Source organism: Acanthisitta chloris, unplaced genomic scaffold, assembly GCF_000695815.1.
Source record: "Acanthisitta chloris isolate BGI_N310 unplaced genomic scaffold, ASM69581v1 scaffold7427, whole genome shotgun sequence".
Classification (NCBI taxonomy): domain Eukaryota; kingdom Metazoa; phylum Chordata; class Aves; order Passeriformes; family Acanthisittidae; genus Acanthisitta; species Acanthisitta chloris.
Window position 1 is genome coordinate 84,747 of NW_008683126.1, and position 14,938 is coordinate 99,684.

At 41.9% G+C, this 14,938-nt stretch overlaps 1 protein-coding gene across 1 annotated transcript; it reads right to left on the reverse strand.

Moving 5' to 3' along the window:
* Positions 1-1,152: 1,152 nt before the first annotated feature.
* On the reverse strand, positions 1,153-14,167 carry FAM124A (family with sequence similarity 124A; the record flags this gene model as incomplete). Its single annotated transcript, XM_009078794.1, has 2 exons — positions 1,153-1,956; positions 13,428-14,167. Coding segments are annotated over 2 exons (1,544 nt in total), but the record flags the coding sequence as incomplete, so codon positions are not given.
* Positions 14,168-14,938: the final 771 nt, after the last annotated feature.

Here is a 14,938-nt window from a genome sequence, read left to right on the forward strand (position 1 = left end):
GAGGGTTGCTGGCTGACAGGCTGCTGCATGTGCTAGGACAAAAGCAAGCAGTGTGCCCAGGTGGCCAAGAAGGCCAACGGCATCTTGGCCTGCATCAGAAATAGTGTGGCCAGAAGGACCAGGGAAGTGATTGTCCCTCTTTATTTGGCTCTGGTGAGGCCACACCTCGAGTACTGTGTTTAGTTTTGGTTCTCTCACTACAAGAGAGATGTTGAGGTGCTGCAGCATGTCCAGACAAGTGCAGTGTGGCTGGTGAAGGGTCTGGAGCACACGTCTTAGGAGGAACAGCTGAGGGAGCTGGGGGTGTTTAGCCTGGAGAAAAGGAGGCTCAGGAAGGACCTCATTGCTCTCAACAGCTACCTGAAATAAGGTTGCAGTGAAGTGGGGGTTGGCCTCTTCTGCTATGTCTCAAGTGAAAGGACAAGTTGCACCAGGGGAGGTTCAGATTAGATATCAGAAAAAAATTATTCACTGAAATAATAACACATGTAATAAGTTGTTCAGGGGGGTGGTGGAGTCAGTCGCTGGAAGTGTTCAAGAGGCATCTGGACGTGGCACTTGAGGATATGGTTCAAGGGTGATTATGGTAGTGCTAGGTTGACACTTGGACTAGATGATCTTGAAGGTCTCTTCCAACTTTGATGATTCTATGATTTTCTCCCACCTCACCACTGCCAGCTCTCAGAGGTTAGAAGGAACAACATGTTTCCTCACAGGAAGCTTCTTGCCTGACTCTACTAGGCTATGCTGCAGGGACCTGCTATGCTTAGAGCTGCCTTTAGAACTTGTGAAAGGGAAATAAGACCCCTTTCTTGTTCCATCTTTCCTGAGTTAAGGGAATGTCTTCAGAAAAAAACCTGTTTGGTGTCACAAATTAGTTTTCATTTTCTGCCAAATTAAAATGGAACACTATGTGCTTCTTCAGGCATTTCCTTCACCACCACAAAGGTACAGGGTGCAAGCTCAGACTGCTTTACTGTACATAGTTTGGGAATACCATTTCAGAGGTTTCTGAGTATTTCCTTCAAATATTTAACACGCTGTGCTGCATTACCCTCTCCTCAGTGAGGAACCTTCTGTAAGAGGAAGGGTGGGCCCACTGCTGTCATTCACAGTAGAACACTTTTGCCCTGGAAGGTGTAAGATAGAACCTTAGATGTAAAATTCTTCCTCGTTAACTGGTGAAGCTGGACAAACACTACCATGATCATCCAGAGAAAATGGAGCTGCTCTCAAGGACTGTGTGCGCTGCTTGGAGGGAGATGCTGATGTGAAAGGGCTGGAAGACCATTTGGAAAGAGAAGGCAGTGAACCATGAACTGACTCAAAGGTATTGCACATGGCTGGTACAGGCCTTTCACTGGTGGCCACCTGTTTAGCCTTACTGACAGTTTGTTTCTGTGGGGGAAGAGAGTCTTCCAATTCACTGCAGAATCCATTGAGGGCAGAGTATGCAGAGACCACAGACAGGTCTGAGAAGGACAGCCTCATCCCTGTGTCCACATCAGTCTCCTGGGCACCCTCCAAGGCATCTGTGTTAAGCTTGGGGCTGCATCTCCATGTTTTTAACCTGGTTGCAGGTGACTCGGTATTTAAAAATTGAAATGGTTCACTGAAATGAAATGTTTCTGATGCTGAAGAGGAGTTCACTGTGGGCAAGCAGAACAGAGACTTGCTTCGTTGAAATGACCATGAAATGCTAGAGGCACTGCTGGATCTGCACGTGAAGTCTCCTCGATCATTGTGTCTCAAGTCCTGCTGGGAAAATCCAAGATAATGACCAAGGCTGTTTGCATGATGTACCTTGTTTTGACTCATTTCTTGTGGTTGTTCAGAGACAGATCGGTGGCTCTGAGGAAGAAAGGCTGGCAGAGTGGTGAAATGGGAATCTGTTGACACAGATGGATAGGGTTGCCTGTTCTGCGTTGCAGACTTCCTACACCAACTGCGTGCTTGCTGCAGCCAGGAGAGGGAGAAAAGAAGATCATATTAATACAGAACTGGCAGTTTTACAACCGTAAGTCTCCATTGCTGAGTTGTTACTGCAAATAATTATGAAGCAGACCTCAGTCAGTATGCTTGCAGCAAATGTTTTAGTTCAGTAACAAAGAGAAAACACCCTGCCAAAATACCAAATATTTACATAAGGGGCCTTGAAGACAACAAGAATAAATGGTAGAGAAGTCCTGCCTTGTGGGCTGAATTGCACTAGCTCTCACTTCCTATTGACTTGTTCAGATTCATTCATATTCTGCCTTCCAGCATTACTGTCTTAGTGGACAGCTGAAGAACTAAACTGAAGAAATGGAATATGTATGTTACTATAATTGTAATATCTCATTTCTTCCCTACTGTGGTTTTTTTTCCCCTCTGAAACATCAAAAAAGCCTTCAGCAAGCAATCTCATTTCTCTGCCTTCTCAATGGGAATTTACTACTTCTTTCAACTCTTTCATATTTTCTCTTTCACATCTGGTTAGCTGAGCACCCTAGAACGTGCTCTGTTAACTAGCTCACAGTGACATTATGCACAGACACTTAATTTGCTTGTAGACACCTAGACTGAAGACCTAAACTGATGGTTATGACCTGAATCTCAGGCCTAGGGCAGGATTCAGTTGTCTACCTGCCAGATACTCAGACATTTGAATAGTGACATCAGCTGTGACAAATGGGGAGTCAACACCCTTCTCAAGAAGTAGCTGGAGGCCAGGTGGCTTTCCTATGGGATGAGACACTTATGTGTGTGTAACTGAACTGTGTTCAAGCAATCATAAGGTTTTTCATCATCCCACTCCAGCGAGGCTTTTAGAAGTTCGTTTTCGAAAAAGTTTAATTTAAATGCTTCTCACTGGAACTTCTCACATAATACAAAACACCTGATCTCTGTCCCATAAGGGACAGGAACTAATGGGACCAAGTGCAAGATCATACCCTTGAGAATAAACAATAATCTCAGCTATGAGACTTGTCAGTTGGAAACGATAGAGGAGAAAGAACTGGGTATCTTGATCACCACGTGCTATTAAAGCGACAAGGCTGTGACAAACGTTATCAGGCAGTCTCAAGTGAGTTAAAAAAGCCTTAATACACTATGGACAACACTGCTGAGGCCTCATCCTGAATGCTGCACATGACTCAAACCATGCCTATGTGAAAAAGAATAAATTTGAAGTGAAAAAATGGAGCCTCAGAAAAAAACCCCCAACATTAAAAAACCCCACAAACTAATGAAAGGTTTCTAGTAACAACAGAAGGAGAAGAGTCTTCAGGGGTGAGTAATGGATAAAGACAGAACTTGTTCAGTTTACCAGAGATTATATGACATGACAGAAAGGGCTGAGACCTGGCAACCAAGGATACCCTTTGTACCCCTGTCTCTAAAGAACTCCATACATTGTTGCTTCTAACATCTTGCTAGTGCACATCACATTGTCTTAGTGACCCAGATCTGTCATAACCATCTTCTGGGTTTTATTGCAGTGATTTTATAGAAAAAAAAGGATCTTCACATCTGCAAAAATGTTTAACTCATTCATGATTGCCTAGCTAGAGATTTATAGGACAGCCAAACCATAGAAGTTCACTTAGATGTTGTAGAAGAATATATATATATACTATATATACATCTGTAATGAAGTATGTTAACTCATAACCTATTTCTGTGTAATATAGTAAGATGTTTTCCTTAATGCCATAAAGAATTAAATGAAAGGACAAATTAAGAAATTGAGTACAAAAGAGTTAAATAAAATGAATTAATTGTCAACAAAACATGAGCCAGTAATCACTTTAGAGCTCTATACATAATATTATTTTATTTATGCACTAGGTAAGATAATTTGTTTAAAAATTGCTCAGCAAGAGAAAAGGCTAGTGTCCATGAAGAAAATAACAGCTGTTCCTTATCCGAGGACATTTCTGAATAACCCCCAAAAATAAGAACATGACATGCTGAAACTACACAACTAGATCACTGCATTCTTTTGATGGGCTTGTCCAAGAAAACACTCTTCATTATATTTTGCTTGCATTAATCAAAGGTTTGGGTTTTTTTCTGCAGTAGCTCTGTTATCAGATATGCCACAGAAACTCAACCACCATGCTTGGCCAATCAAAGAAGCATCTCTAGAACACTTCTACCTTGTGCAGACCATACCACCTGTCTACATGTATACAAGGCAGAGCCCACAGGCATCATGCCGAGGATTTAGCCGAGTAGGTAACAATGCCAATGCAGTCTGGAGAGCACTCCAGCTGTCCCTGAAGAAAATACTTGTGTCTGGTTAGCTGAATTGCATTCTAGGTCCTTGGGCTGTACTGAGTACATACCATTCAACTACAGTGAGAACACAGACTGTAGCTGACACAAAAATACCTGAAGGTAGACATTGGTTTTATGTGTCTACAATCTGGAGCTGAACCAAATCCTGTAGAGATGACTCCCATGTGTTCATTTTGCTTTGGTGTAGAGGAGGTATTTTGCACTCTAGTAAAAGTCTTATGTATTTAGGTGATGGCAATAATTTACTATTCTTACTTACTGACATAATTTCTGATGTGTTCCAAAGAAAAAGCAATTTAGTTTTATCTCTCAGGTCCTCAGTATTAAGAGAGAGTTGGTATGATTCAGTTGTGTAATTGCATGTATCTGCTGTATCCTGCCTGGCCTGTCAGCACATGCATGGGCCACTCCATGTCAGGGATTTCAGTGCCTGGGAATGTTCCTGGGTACATGTAATTCATATAGGTAAAGTCTTAAGCATTTGGAGAGTAAAGCACAGACACAAGAACTGCTGTTTCAAACTCTTTCTATTATTTACAAACAAGTTTAAATCAGCTTATGTTAGTTCTGGATTGCAGATATGCAACACAGTGACCACAGATGCAACCAAATTTCCAGGACTCAAAAGGATGCTTACCCGAGGCATCGCCTAGGAGGGTGTGGACCAGAGAGCAATACCAGAATAAATGGATGAGGTGAGATGAACACCCCTGCTAGAAACCCTGCTCTCATGCAGGAAGTTTCAAACCAAAATGCAGATAAAAAGACTCAAAGGAAAGGGGAAATGCACTTTAAGTGGAAGCCCTTGGAAGGGACAACCTGTTCCAAACAGCCAAATAGCTTTAAGTATCTGGCCTAACACAAACAAAAAAAATCTACTTTAGGTAAGACAATAGTTTTAGGATTTTGTTATTTTAAACATTTTTTTCCCTAGCTCTTTTAATGTTCCTGTGGACAGATAGAGGCATTTCATTTTATACAAGGTATCTGCTGTTAATCTTACAACTGGGTCAGAGGCCCTGGTCAAGATCGGTTGGCCTGGCAGGAGGTAATGGTGGAAGAGTGAGGAGAAGGGGACAAGTGCAGCCTGCCCTTAGGATGGCTGTCTGCAGGGCAGGTCAAGTGACATCACTAACACAGCTTATTTCTTAACAGATCTGTTTATAGGAGGAATTGTTTACCTTCATCACATTTTTTAGGTGAGTTATGATTTAGAAGTCCTATTTTCCAATGCTGCTGTTCCTTATATGGGCAGAAAGGGGAAATAATAGGGAGATATTTTCATCTTAAAGCAATGTGACATAAGACTTTCCTGGCTATAAAAATACTAGACTGCACTACTGTACTACAGGTAGTGTGTCAGAAGCTCCACCTCATGAAATACTAGTGAATAAAGATTACAGGATAATCCTATATTGTAGAGAACTGGATTATGTGGACTAATAAGACTTTTCTATATCTACATTCTCTAACTTGTCAGAGATCACAGAGAGGATTCAATGATTTAGCCAGGATTAAAACTCAGGCAAAACTAGCTCCTAGTCCTGTGCCAAGGCCATTGCCTGTGCTCCCTGTGCCACCCTGGCACAGCACACTGTGCTGTATGCAGCCTGTGTGTTCTTGTGATCGCTCCTCTTCCCGTTTTTTGGGGAGGCTTCTCTCGCCTCCTTAATCCTGCCATTGGCTTTGGAAACAGCTGCATCTTCTCTAACTTTCTGAATTCTTTTATTTTTCAAGTTCTCATCTTTAGCCTTCTCACGGCTTGCTCTCAGCACTGCCTGTTGCCTCACTGCAGCCTGGCAGAGCCCTGCCTGGTACAGTCATGCTGCCTGCATGGGGCAGAAGTCTCAGAAATGCCAGAGAGGGGCTCAGCCATCTGACTCGATCCAAAGTGACACGTTGATTTTGACTGAAATTCCAAATACAGGGAGAGAGACTTGTCAGACCTTGCCACAAAGATGCCCAATAAATGTGGCCATTCACTAAACAGATTAGCTCTCTAATAGAACAGATTTTTTCATCTGGTGCTAATCTGCTGCTCATTTATAATCTCTGCACAAATCTTTGTGAAGCCTGGAGGGGTTTAGAGTCTTTGTGTTTTACAATGGGCTGCAGAAGAATTTCGTGATGAATATCCGGGAATGCCATAAACAACTCGGGGCAAACCTCTCAGAAATGCACTTTCAACGTCACTTGGGCTGCCTAGACCTAACAGAAAAATATCCATGAGTGCTCCTGCAGTCTATTTTAAGTTATCTGCTTTTTAAGAAAGCAGATAGAGATCTCCTTAAGCATTATCTGTATTTAGAACTGCCAGGAAGGCTCTGCTGAGGTCAGGACCCAGCCAGCACAGCAATGACATCACCATCTCGAGCCCATATTTTGCCTGCCTTGGTCAACAGGAGTGTGATGGTGTCTGTTTAATTGTATTAAAACTAGTGGGATTGATCTAGAAAAAAAAATCAGCACAAGAAGTGGTAGAAGTTAGTCCTCAGTATCACCATAATAAATCTGACTTGAAAGGCAAAATATATTCAGAAGTGCAGCATATCAAAGGCAAAATGCACAAATTTGATTTAAAATTGAACATATTTGAAAAATGTCTTATAGCATATTTACAATACTAGAAAAGGTGAGTGCCTGTCACACAAAATATATTCACTCTCAAGAGTTTTTGCTGGATATATAGAGTCATAAGAGAACCTACCATGCCACGAAATGTAACTACACAAGCAGAAAAGATAAAGTACGTTAGGCTGAAGAAAACCAACTAAAAAATCTCCTCCTATTTGAGTTAGTCACTGATTTGCTATGCCCTCCCCCCCAAACCAGTCATTAGCTTTAAGAGAAAGAAACACTTATGGCACTAAAAGCAAAGGAAAAAGAGAGGAACAAGATTTTTAAAAACAGGAGGCTAGTATTAGACTTACAGAGTAATTAAATCAGTTTAAGGCACCTCCCTTGACTGAGTCAATTTTTACTCCAAAAGTCTGTCCTTTCTACCAGTTTCAAAACAACCTAAAAACAGCTTTTGTAAAGGTACCCTGTATACATCCTTGCTTGTCATAAATCACAGAAAGGTATGGGTTGGAAGAGATCTTAATGATTCTTTAGTTCCAACTCCCACCACAGGCAGGGACACCTTCAACTAGAGCTGTTGCTCAAAGCCCCATCCAACCTGGCCTTCAATACTTCTAGGGATGAGGCAGCTACAACTTCCCTGGGCAACCTGTGGCAGTGGATGCTGTTCTTGTCTTTCTTCCTTTTTACACTCAGCTCTGCTCTATCTGCAGTATTAATTCAAGCTCATCTTCCTTCCTGCAGACTAAACTGTCCTCTGCAAAAGTGCCTTGTCTTTGCCTGTTTCGGTCTTTTTTTGCCGTTTCTGATTCTGGTTTAGTTGCTCTTCTTTATCTTTTCTCCTTGTACTTAACTGTTGTGACTCCAAACTGTAGTAGTGGAGCTGTGTTTTCTTTATCTCTCAGAGTCTTGGCAGAATGTTCTTGGTAATGCTTTGAGTAAAAGGGCTGAGATGATTTAACTGCATTTAAGACTACAGGCATACATTGCATCATCCATTCCAATATTTTGTTAATCATTTTACAAACCATTAAGCCATTTCTTCACTGAGCCTGCTGACACTTCAGGCAGATGAAAACATTTCAGTTTTTGGGAGACTTAATAGCTGTATGCCTCCATCAGGGGCACAACAGAGATGCCACAAAGCCCAAGGCCCATACCTATAATGGTAGCAGATTAACTAATACATGTTTTACACCATCAAGGCACCAAAACTGTAAACTAAGGGAGGGAGAAGGAACACTGCTTTGTGTTGGAGAGGATGGCAGAGCCTGATGAGGTCTGGAAGGGTTTGGTGGGTCAGCCAAAGTAAATGCAGCCATGACCACAATGACCTGTGTCCTAAACCTCTCAGTGGAAAAATAAGTGGACCTTGAACCTCCAAGATTTTCCTCTCCTCAGCCAAGATAAGCTTGAGGGTCTCAGATGGGTATGGGAGAGGAAAAGCTTTGTTCAAGCCTCCTATCTTGTAATTATTTTGACCTTAGCAGCTCAGTCATAATGACCCATGCTGCCCATATATCTAAGAGAAAGTATTTTCGGCATTGCCTGAGTCCTCTTGAACCAGCTCCTTGCTTCAATTATGCCCAATCTCCCACACTCTGTAGGAAGGCACTATCTCTGCTCCTAAAACACATTGGGTCAGTTGTTTACCATGAAAAAATCTTTCTCCCTGATTTCTGCATTATCTTCAGCGTTAAGTTTGACTACAATGATACTTTTCATGTAGCTATGTCCATGTTTTAAATAACCTGAGGGAAGTAAAGGTATTTTTGTTCTCCTCATGGCCGTGGCTAAAAAGGGACAAAAAGATGAGTTCATGAGTCTCACAGACACCTTTATATAATACATTGAATAAAAAAAAAAAGGTTTTCAGCTATAAGCTTTCAATTCTTTTTTTTTCTGTATAATATATGTGCTGATGTCCATGTAGGCATGTAACTTCCTTCATGCTGCTTCACATCTTCAGGCATTTTGCACTTCAAGTGCCTAGCACAGAATGCCTTTATGCATGCAGCTGGCAGACATCTGCACCACCAGACTGATGCCTGGCAACTCCAAGGATGTATTCAACAGTAAAAGACTGATCTGGTACATAAATGACTGCAACTGACTTTATAAAACCACTAGGGGTTGACTACTGCCTGACTATGGATCTAGAGTACTCCTTTTGTACACCAAGTGATGGAGGAACTCCAAGGTTTCTACCTCCAAGCTCTGCAAAGACCTGAGCTTGCAGGTAGCACAGCAGCAAGTTAATAATTCTTAATGGTTGGGTCCACAAACAATCTTTTATCAGAACCATGCTTCAGGTAACAAACCACGTTTCCCAAATATTATTATACCACTTCTGAACTCAAGATTATGGTTGCCTGGTACAGATAGGAACATTGGTTGATTAATTCAGCACATCAGCTAAAATAAAATCCCTTTACCTAGAAGCTGTGATCAGTGAACATCGGCACTGTTATTTCAAGGATGCTCCATAAAGCAACACTAGACAGAAAATAGCCATCCCACAAACTGTACACGTTCATTAGCATAATAACTGGCTTGTAATGCCAGCTCTTGTTTCATTGTTTCAAGCAGAACTACCATAGACTGGTAGCAAACCATACATTTCTTGGCATTTTCACTTTTCTTGGCTTTCTGGCAATGTTGTTTGCTTCTTGGTGCTGAAGAGAGTGGAGAGGGAAGTGATCTCAGCAAGTAATTGGTTCCTATATGGTGAATCAGATGCCTCAACACAGGTGATTGGTGCATTCTGGTGTCAACTAGGGTGCCTGTCTGGCATTTCAGGAAGGCACAGCCCTCCTGTAGGTCTGGGGTCTAACCTGCCCAGACACCATTGCTGTGTGGCTCAGGTACTCTTTGGCATGTTAAATGGCAGCAGGTCTTATGCTGAAGTGCTGAGTCACTACCTAGGTGAGATACTCATTTGCTGTTGTCCACCTTCCTCCTGAGTATGTCTGCTTGTTCTGCCTCATGCAGAGTGGCTAGGAAATTCTGCCAAAGTATTATTTTATTTTTCCTATCCTACCCAAAGATGTTCTCATAATTTAAAGAAGTTATATGTGCACTTCCTTCTCTCTGCTCTCTATCCCTGCTTCCCAAACATACATGGCCAAGCCAGTCCAATCAGTTATTAACCTTTGCTGTTTCCCATGTTGCACTGCCAGGAGTGCAAGTTGATTAGCACTCCAGCTGCCTCTGTGTGGATTATGCCCAGAGGCAGCCAGGAATCCGGACAAGACCTATAAACCTGGTAGTATATTCAGTATACCACTATATGGTATATTCTTAGCTACATTATTTACATCTTCTTCCCACTGCTCTGACAAGAACTCCCCAGAGCTCCTGTTTCTGTGCTTAGGACTGGTGAAGCAGTGTGGGTGTCTTCCCACAGGATGCAATCATGCTCTTAAGCCTTGCTCCTGCTACAGCCAGCTGAAGCTTACCCTTTGCCTCAAGTGGTATATAGCTGCATCCTTGGAGCTAATTTGCCAATGTGGAAAAGCTACTGTGACAAAATAATTTTGAAGGGCTTCCTTGCAAATGAAGAACAGTTTCTGTGGCATTAAACAGATTTATCTTACCTATGAATAACTTTGTTTTCTCTTGCACTGACTTTATCTAAGCCCCTTGATAATTGCATTTGCAAAATGGGTTAAGAACATGGATCAATCTGGCTGGCGAGTATCCAAGTCCCTGTAAGCACACCAAGGAAAACATGGAGGTCATATCTTGTTAGCCTAATCACGGAGGTATATTCAAACTTCGAACACTGCCTGTATTTATTAGGGATGTTAATCTACCATTTTCAGTATAACTGGTAACTTTAATTTGTAAAAAAATGCAGTGACCATATGAAGTAAACAAAAATATTCTGATGATTACTAAGTACCAATTGATGTGAACACTGAAAAACATTGGGAAGTCATCGCTTGAGTCCATGTAATTGGGAGGAAGTGAAAGTTACCACTTACACTGTGGCATTGATAACGTCAATAGCAGCTCTCTGTGAGAAGTCAAAATGTAGTCCTCTTACTTTAAAAGGTGGATACTGTCATTGCTTTGAACTTAGAATGAATTAAAAAAATGTAAGAAGTCCATGGATCACCAAATCCAGTGTTTCCTATAACCCATGCTTCATCATATCCTTTTCCCTAACTGACCATCCTGCCTTGAATTAAGGCATTAACCTATTTGCACCTGCTGGGTGGCTGTTATTTAGTTAGCCATCAATATATACAACTGCCAACTAAAACCTGTTTATTGACAGGTTTTTATTCCTGTGTCAGAACAATCAGTCATTGAAACAGCCTTTTCCCATTCCTGCCATTTACATTCTGGTCTATTTTCCAAGCAGTCAGAGCTTCCTCCAGACTTGCCTTGCCTGGGCTCAGATGACACTACTCTTCTAGTTTCCCTTTCTAAGACAGTCTCTCCATTCCTCTACAAGGGGAGAGAGCCCTTCCCAGTACCTGCACCTTTCTAAAGTCATCTTTCTGGAGTCCATGGCTGAAGACAGGTTAGGCCCTTGGGACCTTGTGCAATGACATAGACACTTCCCATGCTTCTTAGGATATACTAACTCTGTTATACACCAGAAACTGCACTTTTCTTTTTATGGTCATGTTGCACTGGTAGCTTGTAGGCATCTGACTACAAACAGGTCATTTTCCCTTTGATTTAGTTGTAGAGCTCCACTTCTGATTTTACAGACTTGCTTAAAATCTGCATAGCAGGACCTAGTTTTCATGACTTTACAATTGCTTGTTAGATCCAAAGAATCTGTTTCCCCCCCATTTTGCACATATTGAACTCCTTTTGCTTCACCACACTTCCAGTGTGATAAATCTCATTTCTGTAACTTCATTCCTATTTGCCATTTTGTCCCCCTGTGCAGCAGCATCATCCCCACTTGAAAACAGAAATGAAAATCAATTGCACTTGGAGGCCACACGTAGCATGTTTTCGCTCTTCTCTTTTGGTATATATAGCTAAAATCTCGTTCTGATTTTCTTTGCAGGGTTTAATCTCAGCCTGCTGCTCTCCAAGACTTGTTTTACCTCTGTACTGCCTGGCACCTATTACTTCTGAAAATTTACTGGTTTTAAATCAAAAGCTTTATTTAGAACCCTATTTTTTTTTTACTCTTCCTTTCAACTTACTTGAAACCAGTGCAAGATCCCATAAACCAAAGTTTATATCACCTAGCAGAAATGTCCTGAGAAAGAACAGGGAAAAGGGGATGTAGGTGAGTGTGGTTGCTGTGTATAAATTTCATGATGACTTGCAAGCTTCAGTTTACAAGTTATCTCAGGCTAACACAGTTATGCCTACAGTGCAATCAGTAACCCTGACAAATTGGTGACTGTCCTGCCAGATGAGCAAGGAAGCTGCTCTCCTCAGCCCTATATGTGTGCTATCAGCTCTGGCATGGGGTGTCTCTGAGGGTGGCACCTGCAGAGCAGCATCAAAAGGTTTCATGACCACCTGCATGAGACTCTGACCAGAGTCCCAGAGGCTCTGTGCTAAGGGGGTGTACACACCTCTCTGCACGCCGGGAGGTCCGTAGGGTGAAAGGATGGCAACCACAATGCTTCTTCCACAGAAACAAGGTGGCTTGTTTCTGTGGAAACAATGACAACTGGACAAGCCACATGAACACAATTCACTCAGAAAAACCCCTTTGAAATTCGAACAACAATCTTCTGAAAGTGAAGGTCTGCGCTCCTTGACTGAAATGTAAGCAGCAATAAATACCTCTGTAGTGTGAGAATGCACATTCACCTGGCTGTGGATTGCCACAGATACTCCCTCTGCAGGGCAGGCAGCTATTAAGAGCTTGCTGCTTGTTATCCTTTTATCTCCCTTGGATGTGGTGTAGTGAAGCAGAGTATGCTGATACATTGCCCAGATATGGTGCCTACAGATGTCCTAACAAATAAACTCTCTTTCAGGATTTTGTTACAAGCACTTGAGATAAATTAAAAAAGAGAGTCTGTGGGAATGTCTCTCTTAGGCTGCTCTTCAGGGCACATTTCTCTTCCTTTACCACCTCTCTCTTCATCCTGATAACCACTGTGCAAAAGAGAGATGCTGTTTGTCACTCTGTGATGCTAGAAAATAATGAGTACCATCAGGAATTCTGCTTGTCTTCCATAAAAATCTCATATCTGAGAGCTATTTTAACACTCCGTCAGTTCTGTGCCTGTATTTCTTATAAAACTACACTCAACAGCCATCATTTCTCCAAGCAGGCTCATAATTCCTTTTCTCCTCATTCTTTTAAACAGCTACCTCATCTCACATCACTCTTAGAATAAACTGAGGTTGACTGATATCTGGATAGCATCATTCACTGCTTTTCTGGTTAGTTACATGCACAGCAAGCAGTTTCAAATTCTTTCTTTAGCAGTACTGTCCTGGCCCTTTCTCCTAGGATAGACAAAAAAAAAAAAAAAAAGAAAGGCAACTTTTCTGTCTGACATTGTAGGCTAGGCTTTGCTGCACAAAATCAAGAAATGTGCTTCTCTTTCACTGTGTACTGAACTTACCTGCAAAAGGATCCTATTTCCATCATGGTCTTGTGTCTGCCACCTGCCTTCACTGATGGGGCTGCAAGGGTTGGGCAAGAGAGGCACAAGCTGCCCCACATCTTTTACTCTGAACTCCAGCACCGCTGACTCTGTCGTCACTGGCACCTGGCCCTTAGGAAGTTTTTTTAAAGAAAACTGAATGTCTATTTCCATGTTAGAATAGACAGGAAACACACAGAAGTCTGCTTTTTTCTGACATACTGGTCTTTTCAGTATTAACTCATACAATTTCAGAATGTCCACAAAGTTTTCACTCCTGCAGTAGATGGTGAAGCGAATCATTTCTTTCCCGTAGTGCACTGGGCGAATGGCCCACAGAGGAGTCTCTGGAGCCAAAGTGTAAAAGTCTTGGCTGCATGGCATGTAAGGGAGGAATTTCCCATGCATTAGCTCTGTATGGTGGTAGTGCCAAGGTGGCCGCTGAAAGGTTTCATGGAGCTGCAGGATCGGTTCTTCTCCATACTCCTCCTGCAGAAACAGAATGATGGCAAGGGCTGGCTGGGAAACACCAGCCTTAACTGGCTTCCTGTGTTTCTTGGGCAGTCGTCTTTCTGAGACTCGAAACAGCTGGAGATCTGGATGGATCCAGGCTAGAAGCTTATCAATGGCTTGCTGAAGAGTCTTGGATTCACCTGGGTCTGTGATAATATGTACACTAACAAGGAATGGGTCTTGTATGCCTTCCACAGAAAGTTCACCTGAAATACAGATTAAAAAAAAAATCCTTTAAGATTTGTAACCAAGTTGTCAATATTTAGGTGATCCTTAAAGGAGAAACAGCCTACTCAGTCACAGTGGGTTTTTTTTGTTTTCATCTCGTTTTCATCTCAGTTCACCCGTGATAAACTAAAAAAAAATAATATATCAATATACGATACAGCACCCGAGAAAATAATCAGAAGACAGAGAAGTTTCATCAAGCATACCATAAGAGTTGCTGTTTCTACTCAAGTAGCATCCAGAAGATGTTACTCGATGTGCATTTCTGTGGTAGAAAAGAGCCGCTCCATATAGCTGAGAGGTAGGAATGACAAAAATACTGACGTAGAATGGGGGTGAAAGGTACATTAATGACGTGTATAATGATCAGGGTGGACAGTGTTCATCTCACCTTGTTTTAATTTGTGCCAATTGGCTTGGGGCACTGAAATCACACCACTGAACCCCACTCTTATCACCCTGAACTTGGAGCTTTACACCCAGTTAAGTGTGTTTTGTGTCCTGGAGGCAACTGTTTTAATAAGTAAAGCAAAGTTTGTAGGGAGAGGTAATATTTTTTATTAGATCAACTGATACAGTTGGGGGAAAAAAGCAGACAAGCCTTCAGGCACAGAAGTCCTTCTCCAGGAAAAGATTATTACTAGTCCCTGCAAATCCTGCACTGTTTATATCTTCAGACTATCAAGACTATAATACTACTTCAAGGTTTTTATAAGATTAGGGAAGACTTGTAAAACCAGAAAGTACAA